At 42.4% G+C, this 10,186-nt stretch overlaps 1 protein-coding gene across 2 annotated transcripts in view; it reads right to left on the bottom strand.

Moving 5' to 3' along the window:
- The window catches only part of LOC123963363 (myotonin-protein kinase), an 82,513-nt gene that overhangs the window by 62,038 nt on the left and 10,289 nt on the right, over window positions 1-10,186 (bottom strand). For both annotated transcript variants that reach the window (XM_046040172.1, XM_046040173.1), the window contains exon 2: window positions 1,480-1,613. In XM_046040172.1, coding sequence (XP_045896128.1) covers window positions 1,480-1,613 — 134 coding nt within the window. The remainder of the gene's footprint in view (window positions 1-1,479; window positions 1,614-10,186) is intronic.

Below are 10,186 nucleotides of genomic sequence, written 5' to 3'. Positions count from 1 at the left end.
CTTTCATTGTTATGCAGATGATACTCAGTTATATCTATCGATCAAGCCAGATGAAACTCATCAGTTAGCTAAACTTCAAATGTGCCTTCAGGATGTTAAAACCTGGATGACCTGTAATTTTCTCATGTTAAACTCAGATAAAACTGAAGTTATTGCTCTGGGGCCTAAGCACCTCCGTGACGCATTATCTAAAGATATAGTTTCCCTGGATGGCATCGCCTTGGCCTCCAGCACCACTGTGAGGAATCTTGGAGTTATCTTTGATCAGGACATGTCGTTTAAGTCTCACATTAAGCAAATTTCAAGGACCGCCTTTTTTCACCTACGTAATATTGCAAAAATCAGGAACATCCTGTCTAAAAATGATGCAGAAAAACTAGTCCATGCATTTGTTACTTCTAGGCTGGATTACTGCAATTCCTTATTATCAGGCTGCTCGAATGTTATATAATATATAATGTTATATGTTATATATAATGTCACTAACAGATATACAAATAATTTCATCCACTGTGTGGACGTTTTATTCCCAGGAGGGTATAGAAAATAAAAACTATATTGGGATAATGGATAATATTTTCACAAATTTTTTAAATAAAACATTGAAAATGATAAATGCCTTTTCTTTACACTTTCAGAATAAACAATCAAGCAACCACATTTATTTCTTATGTCTCAAATAATGACAACCAAATGTGGCATAACAGTTGTTTATTCTTTATTGTTATACTACTAAAACTACAACTATATAACAACTAGATAACTTATAAACATCATCATTATTAAAAATAAGTATTTACAGGATGAAAGACAAGGTGTGTTCAGAGGTATCTTGACCGATTACGAAGGCAGTTCAGACTTTACATGTAGCATTGTATCGTATCGCCTGAACGCCATGTTGACGGGGAGGAGGTCTGTTAGAAAACTGTGCTATGCTTAAGTATTTTAAACTGTTGCAAGCTCGTCTAAAAATAGAAAAGGAGAAGCGGATAACATTTTCAGTGAACTTATACACTCTCAGTGAACTTATAAAACAGGAACTGGTGCAAAGACAGAGCTAGGAAACGTCTACGGGTGAGAGACATGGTGTAATGCAGATTACAGTTACTGTTTTCAAGTGACATGGAAAACAATGGATGTAACCAACCGTTTAAAAGCAGACTGTTTCTCGTCAGTCAATTCTGTACTCACTGTAGTGCATGTAAAGCTGCAAGTAAAACCTTCATTGAAAAAGACTCCAGTGACTCGGTCATTCTTTAATAAAGATTATTCTAACAAGGTCTGTGATGTTACTGTAGTCCTTCTCCACACGAGTACAAGCTCCACTTCCTGGAGTTTTTGTTGTAGATCTTGCCATATTTGGTAACAAACAATAAATCAACACCATCTATCTGTATTCCTCATACTGTTTAATATTTTGTGACTCATCACTTACACATGTATTGAGTGAAATACACGAGTGCTAAAAATGCAACATACTGAACTGTGCATCAGCTTGTCTCTTGGGTGGTCTGTGGACATGGTGGTTGTAACCCAGTCCAGCCAGCAAGGTCTGATCAGTGTACACTGGTGAGAAGTACAGGGCATTGGAAGCCTCCAAATCTGCAGGTGACCTGAGGGCACAGTAGAAATAAAACATACAGTAATTTTAGTTATTATGGTATTACAGTGTTGTTGCACAGTAGGTTTAGCTATGTACAATGTCAAACTATATAAGTAGCTTATACCAGAAATACATATGAAGTTAATTTGTTAACTTAGGTTCGGGAGCGGGGCCACGCCTCAACCACACCTCCAATCACCCGCCCCGCTTGTTTCAGATTGCTCGATGCAAGTCAGACAACGATCCATGCTCAACAGCACATGCTTAACAGCACGATCACAATCATGGATCCAGAGCTCCAAATAACAACTCACCTGATTCAGACAACGATCCATTCGAAACAGGGTAATGTTAAGTTTGAAGCAGACATCAATCAAGTGTATCAGGGGATCAGCTTGCGATTCGAGGGTGTCGCTCCCCAGGATCTCCAGTTCTCCAATGAGATATCCTCGACTCCCTGCAGCTCTCAGGCTCTCAGTGGCCGTCTCTTCCTCCACAAATGGAGCCCGACATTAGAGACTCGAACGTCGCCCGTCTCCAACAATTCCTCAGAGGGAAAGGTGTTCCATCCAACCGCAACATAGCCTCCAGCAATACTCAGCCAACAACAAACACCAAGCCTCGTGCGCTTCCGGTTCTCCACCGGGGGCGCATGACGTCACAGCGCCTCGACGGCCACAGCTCGTATTTCCAGCTCCCCCTGGTGGGGAACAGGTTGTATTTCCCCATATGCCTGCTCCCTCTGTGTTTGCCACGTCTCAGGCAATCTCTGCCTTCTTTTCATCCCTGTGTTCGCAGGCTGCACTCACCTCCCGTGCACAAATATCCTTTCATCCCATCATTCCTTCCTCTACCCTTCCTTCCGCCGTTTATAGCAATATGGCTTCTGCTCCTCTCTTTCCAAGCAGCCAACGCAGCAATTCAAGACCCGCTCACAACTCAATGGGCCTCAATATGCGTTTCCAACTGGTCTGTCCTTACCCCAACCCCCCACCCCCATCCCTACCACCTCCCTTCCCCAACACCCAAATGTTTTTTGCTCTTTGTCTCAAAAACTTACTCCTTCCATAGCAGTTTCTCTGGCCCCAGCAGCACCAGCCACCCAGCAAGTTCTATCAATCCTTGACCTTCACCTGTCTCTCTCGCGATACGTCTGCACATTCTCTACAAAATTCAGGCATTTCGCTCTCGAATCGGATTCTCATCCCATACCTGTCCCACCGTTCTCAGCCATACAGTCAACTAACTTCACAGTCGAGAACCTCTCCAACACCTCACAAGCAACCTTTCTCTATAGCTTCGCCCCAAGCACTCTCTCAGTCCACTTACTGGCTGGAATTGCTTCGAGGCATATCACGCCACATATCAGCCGTCAATACCCTACGCGCATCCCAAATAAATTAATAATATATATTAATAATGATAATGATAATAAGTATTAAAATAAATAAATAACAAAAATCATTTAATTAATCTTGTTCTCTACCATCAGACCCACTTAGCAGGTATTACTTCTTCATCCAGCTAGTCACCGGTCTCCAATCTACCTTTCATTCCCATGTCTCATGTTAGTCAAGGCTCGCGGAAACAGCAACCGGCTTTACAGCCAGACGCTTACCATTCACTTCAGACTTTCTCAGCCTCTGCATCCTTCCATACGTTAAGGATACATGTCCCAGCAACTTTACTCGAGATCCATGTTCCTGCCGGCCTTTTCTTGAAGTGACAGTATTTACCAGATGTCATCTGCCTATAATCCGTCCAACCATCCCTGTCTATCCGACATCACCATCCGCACCTCCGACCAGGGGTGGACTGCCACAATAATTTAGGCCGGGCATTTCACTCCATCCCAGACCACCCCGTTCACGCAAACCACCAAACCACTAGTTTGTGGTCAAACCCCATTCCTCGATGTAACGGGTATCTAACTAGGCAATCTTCGCTACCCCGTTCATCTGGATTTAGTAGCACACAGAAGCCGTTGCCATGGTTACAGCAGTGTTTTGCCGTCTTTGCTAATGAGCACAATGACACCACGTGAATCATAACACGTAGCTAGCTACACAGGAGGGGGGCTGCTCCTCGTCTGAAAAGGCTTATACACACACACACACAAACGCTAAAATATATGGCCACTGGCTCGTCCTATGTGCTAGATTAATTAATTAATTGCTATATTATCACTGTTGCTGGTAAAGTGGATAATTAACGGCAGGCCAAAAAGCCCTCAGGCCACCAGTGCATCCTGACCCTCCGGGCGGCCAATCCGCTAGTGCCTCCATCTCTCTTATATTCACACTTCGAAGAAGTAAATGGATCAGCTAGGAGTCTCCTTCCGCCACAGCTCATCTCCTACAAGCCACAAATCAAATGCATCGGCTCCAGGTACGCCACAAGGCATCACCACAATCCCTACTTTTCTTATAGAAACAGGAAATGGTCACTCGATTCTGGTTCCATAAACATGAAACAGAATCATCTGCATCTTAGGCATATCCCTGAACATTATTCAAGCCATCTTGCCACATCAGCACAGCGTCACAGCGGCCAGACTTGGCATCTCTGATCAAGCCATTCAGGCCATCAGCCGCTGGTCATCCCAGGCATAAAGCTTATTCGCAACAATCTTAGAGAAGAACAAAGAGAAGTTACAGCCTTCACGTACATTTTGCTAATCAGGCAGCTGGCCGTAGCCAGCAATTTAACCCGGGTACATACTTGAGCGCTCTCAAATCTTTTAATTCTACGGTCGCATCTATTCAGCTCGTACATCCCTCTCTTGCAGGTCATCAGAGTCCCTCACCCAGCCTCAGCATGCATAGTCAGCGCTCCACTAGCCCACTCACGCCCCCTTTTTCCTCACAAAACACCCCAGCGTTCACCATTAGTGTTGCATCGTTCAAAGAACGTTTCGTTCATTTGACCTAATCTTCTATGTGACTCAGGACGAACGGGTTGTCTCAGTAATTCATTCATTTTCACGCAAGCGTGAATAGTCTTGGACTCTTAGTCGTCACACGGCAGCTGCCTGGGCTCCATCAGCAGAGGAAACAGTATTGATTAGTTCAGGACTTCAGGATAACTGTGGGTCTCTGGGTTTGAGTCATTCATTTGTCATGTGACATCTCGGCTACTGTGGAGCAGGAATGAACGACTCGTTCACCGCTCACACGGGTCCTCCTCTGTCTTTCGTTCATTTGGCAGGCTGAGTTACTGTCAGCGCCAGAGAATGAGAGGCAGGTCTGTTGTCAGGTAACAGTCACTGGACTGACATTATATATCTATTTTGATAATTTTGTGACATTTAATAAAGCATAACGTTATTACAGCGCAGTTATGTTGTGTCATGGTTTTAACAGCCGTACGGTAACTTTAGTCCTGCTAGTATTTACAGCTAACAGCTGATGAGAGTTGTTCTGGGTCTGCTCCACTTCAGAGCCCAGACAGGGTTCTACCGGGAACCGAATTACCCCTGAGGTCGTCTCCTCTCCAAAACAAACGGACCCGGTCATTAAAACATTAACGCAGCCACATTGCAACGTTAGCGTTAGCCCTGTGGTGTGTTTACAGCTAACAGCTGATCCGGTCCACCAGAGAACACAACCTAACTTTTACTTTTTATTTACCAACAGAGCCGTACTGTTGTTTCACAGCTCCTGACTGGTGAACAACCTGCAGTGTTTGAGATTATTATTAAATTTGTTAAATTTTAATAAGAGTTTTATTCATCTAGTGCGTCAAGCTTATTACTTCAATATATTCCCGCAAATCTGATGTTAAAATAGAGATATTACTCATAGATAGCAACATAAAGCTACTGTATGAATGAGCACTTTAGAGATATAAAGATAGTAATTATAATTATATAGATATGCTGGTCTGGTTGTATACTCTGTAAAGATTATGAAAATAGACAGATTTAGCTGCAGTAGTGGTGATTGCATATTGACAACATATTTCTGTGGTTTTTACATGGTTTGAATTTGGTTGTGGCTCCACGGGGCTTTATAGAACCATGATAGAGAAAGATCAACAAGTGAATTTGTGCATTATACTTTGTCAATTAGAGCAAACCAGGCAGCCTTCTGTGTATATGAGAACTGCACTGTTTTTTTTAAATTGCCCACTAGAAGGCTGCAAAGCTGCAATAGCCAGCCTACTTAAAATGAACGAAATGACACAAAAAAAGATTAGTTCATTTTAATGAACGAGATTTGGTGACTCGAGTCAAAAGAGTGCCTTTTCCCATCACTATTCACCGTTTCTCACCCACCACGCCCCCATGTCACATCATCCCTAGGCCCACAGACTCAGGTCCTTCTGTTAATATCCCCATGCTAAACGGAATTGATAAACTGGGCAGGACAGTTTTCATCAAGCAGGCACAATGGTCTGCATTAATTCAAACACCGGGGCTGCACTCTTGCACTGCAGGCACCGCGTGTCTGCTCCTTCAGCGAAGCAGCACTATTCAATCACACCAGCAGACCGACCAGCACTGCACCTTGGTATAATCATTTCAGTGTCGCAGTCCTTCCAGACACTCCTCACCCATGCTACAATCTCATTAGAGTTAGACTTCCTTCGTCAGCACTCACAAACTTAACTCGTCATCACAGCCGCCATCTTTGGGGGTTCTAGTGAGTCAACACTCATCCACCCAGATAACACTGCAGTCGTAGAGATTCCACAAGGTTGATCCTGTTCCTCTGTCAGAACCTCACTCCTTTGCAGACTCACGATATCGCTATACATCGGTTCATCCTCAGGGCAGCTCACACTTCTGCCACCACAGCACCATTAGCAAACCATCGTCTCGTCTCTTATTCAATTTCAGACACTGGGCCACAGAATCATATCTTCATCCCATACCAGTCTCGCCGTTTCAAGAAACCTCTCTGACGTGTCACAACAAACCATCCTCTACAGCATCTGCCCAAGCTTCTCTCAATTTAATTCAATTCAATCAGCTTTATTGGCATGAACGTATAACAACAATATTGCCAAAGCTACAAAGCTCTCAACATACCTAACTGCCCAAATCGCTTCAAAGCATAACGTTACCTTTCATCAGTCATTCTCCTCTCAGGACCTCATGCCCAACCGCATTTCAGCACAAACGCTCTTTCAGTCCATGTCTGTTCCTCCGCTATAACCCAGGCTCAAGGAACTTGAACCCCACCTTAATCTGACTCTTTTGGGGGCTTGAAATAAGCTCAAACCCCCCACTGAGTCTCCCTGCCTGTTTTCTGTACACCCTCTCAGACCAGCCTATCACACGACATCCTTCTTCCACCATCACCCTTCCCCTCTATATGCATTGATCCATCCTCCATAATCCATGCATTCCATATTTGCATGTACCTCTAAATCACACACTGTTGTGGCCTGGTCCTTGCTAGTGAATAGATACAAGGTAACACTAGGTATAAGCAGAGCAGTCTACACCTACATTGTCTTACCTAATTGGCATTGGCTAACTTCTCCAAGACAACTGCGCTGTTGTTTTACAACTCACCTGCTGCTACTGATAATTCATCATCTCTACTCTGTCTTACTACACCAGCATACACCTACACTGTCAGCTACCGTTAGCTGTATGCTTAGTAGGTCCCTACATTGGCTAGCGATTCATACTTCATGAAAGTAACAAATTACGATCAAAACGAAAAAAGGCAGATTACCTGTCAGCAGAAATAAAGCAAGGGGTCCCTTTCAGTCGCTTCTGGTCCCCAGTTGTTGGCATCGTTAAAAACCACGCTGATATCGGGTCCAGTCTGACCTCTCCTAGCTTTGTGTCATCGTTGGTTCTGAGTAAAAATGTGCGCGCATGTAGTCGTGGTCCTGTAGCAGCAGGGCTGGTAGCCATGGTAGCGAGGTTGAGTGTCATTTCCATTCAGTCCGAACGGAAGTGACTGTCTGAATTTATTGCAGCCCTGTGAGGACTACAGACACTACATTTTTTAAATCTCTTTTTCAGAGCATCTAACTTTTTCATATGTATTGGTATATAAAGACAGTTTCAACAAATATAAGTGTTTTTGAAACAAATTGCCTACAATGCCTAGGCAGAATAAACATTTGGTTGCAATAACTTATACTAGTAAAGATATAAATTTTGTAAAAGTAAAGATTCTTCGTTTAGGTAAAAAATATTTTTTATAAATTTCATTACTGTAAAACATTTAACAACAGCTATTTACTCAAATACATGTTGGAAATGATCCTTATGGTCTCTTGGATGTTCAGTGCAAACACACCGAATAAAATAGATTAAATAGATAAAAGAGAAGGTAGATTGTTGTTTTGAATATCTTTTAAATGAAATAACATTTTCAACATCTTTTTATCAATAAATTTTTAAATGAAATGGTACCATTTAAATTACCGCTTAATAAAATAACCAACAGGTAATAATTTGTAAACAAACAACTTCTGATATTTACAGTAAACATAATTAAAAATGAAAATAAACTGTCTATTGATATTTCCAATATCAATGAGGCTGTCCATCTCAGTGAAAAAATACACCTATAGCCATATCAAAATGTCAATGACAGCATTAAACAAGTAGTTAAACAAGTAGTGCAAACTGGCCCAATCTCAGATCTGTCGTGTAAACAATCCCTCACAGAGGTCTTCTGCCTCACTGTGTTCACTCTCACTATCGTCACTCTCATGCTCTGCTTCCACTGGCTCCTCCCATAGAAAGTCATCCTCACTGCCATCCTAGTCATTTGATATGCAGCATTTCTTGAATTTGATGATAATGCTCTCAGCAGAAACTGCACCCTCTGCTTGGAGTATCCATTCACAGAGCAGATGTACACACGTAAGGCTTCTTAATTTTTCCGGATGGCGTGAGTGATTACCAGACAGGAGCCACTCTTGCTCAGATTCTCCTCGAATGGGTTGTTGACAACCACATCCAAGACCTGTCACTGGATTGTCATCCCCACTGGTATGATCACTAGGTCGCCATTCATCGCCGGTACTTGAGTTTTGACTGGCTCAGTCAAGTGCCCAGAGAATGCATCCAAAACCAGCATGTTCCTTTTCTTTCTGAGTCCCTCACGACATCTGCCCCACACAACCTTGAGACTGTCCACTATAAGGTTTGTATCCATCCAGCCCTTTTCCTGGGCACATATGATAATGCCAGCTGGCATTGCCTCTTTCGGTACTGTCTTCACATCACATACATGACGTGATTCGGTTTCTTGCAGTCACAACATGACGTGATTCGGCTATTCTTGTTTCCAGTCGACTTCACAGTGATAGTCCATTGCACCGCATCATTCTTCTACACCAGCCAAGGCTGGCTTTAAAGTTGGTGATGGGTATGTTGAACAACTCAGCAATTTCCAAGGCCTTCAGCTGAATGAATGCTCTGGTAATGGGCATTCCATCATTCCATTTTTCAGTCACGTAATCACACACTCCTGTCAAATTCTTGGAAGCGGCCTCTTTGAGGACCACGGTATGACTGTATCTGGCTGTTGCATTTTTAAGACTGTCTATTTGGGCTCACCATCTTCACCATATTTCTTTGCTGCTCGAGAGTTGTTGATGTGATGACTCTGCTGCATTTATCACCATCACCTTAAAATTGGCATCATAACTCCTCCTCAGCTGTTTGTTAACTTGAGCCACTTTGTTTGACACAATCGCTGTGTCTCTCCATGTTTCAGTGGGACGTGACACACTTTAGTCAGGAGGAGGGCAACGTGCGCTTTGCCGATATTTGGAACCATCTGTTGTTGTGTGTGTATGTTAACATTTAAGTGCTAGAGCCTGAAAATAAGACGAGGCGAGTTTTTAGGACGAATTTCCAGGAAAAAACCCTGTTTTATATTCTGACAAATACGGTATTTGGAGTAGAGCTATAGGATTTTGCAGAGACCAGTTGATTCTGACGTTATTCGAATTACTGTTTTCATGAAAATCTATGACATGAATTGGGAGGTTCTAGGTAAGTTGGTATGGAATGACCCAAAGGGCAGGCTACAAAACCAAAGTAGTCCTTGCAAACATATTTGTATCTAAGGAACACCAACTGTTTGTACAGGAAATAAACTTAAACTTATGAGAAGAAAAAACATCCTCCTTGCTTAAAATGGGGAGAGTCTGTAACATTTTACAGTTCTTTGTCCATGACAGGGAAAAGTCTAACCTTTTTTGAATAGCCATCCATTCCCCCAAAGATAACACAGTTGTACCTAGGTTTATACATAAATCAGACAAGATAAGAAGTAAGTCCTAAACATACTACATAACATCTTGACCTAGTATATCTTCACCTACATTCACCGTGTCACCCAGAGCACTTAATAAAACTAAATTCTGATGGCAAACAAACTGTAACCTTCTATGTCAACAGGCTGGCAATCTCTGAAGGATGCCACACTTCAATGATTCCTTGGGGATAGAGTGATAGAGTGAGATATATATATATATATATATATATATATATATATATATATATATATATATTTAAGCATCCGGTTTCTTCTATTATCAGGAGCAAAAATCAGCCTTTAAACTTGAAAGAAATAATGACATGACATATATTGTGATAAT

This window comes from Micropterus dolomieu, linkage group LG23 (genome assembly GCF_021292245.1).
Source record: "Micropterus dolomieu isolate WLL.071019.BEF.003 ecotype Adirondacks linkage group LG23, ASM2129224v1, whole genome shotgun sequence".
In the NCBI taxonomy this organism is placed as follows: Eukaryota; Metazoa; Chordata; class Actinopteri; order Centrarchiformes; family Centrarchidae; genus Micropterus; species Micropterus dolomieu.
This window is presented reverse-complemented; position numbering and strand designations above follow the sequence as displayed.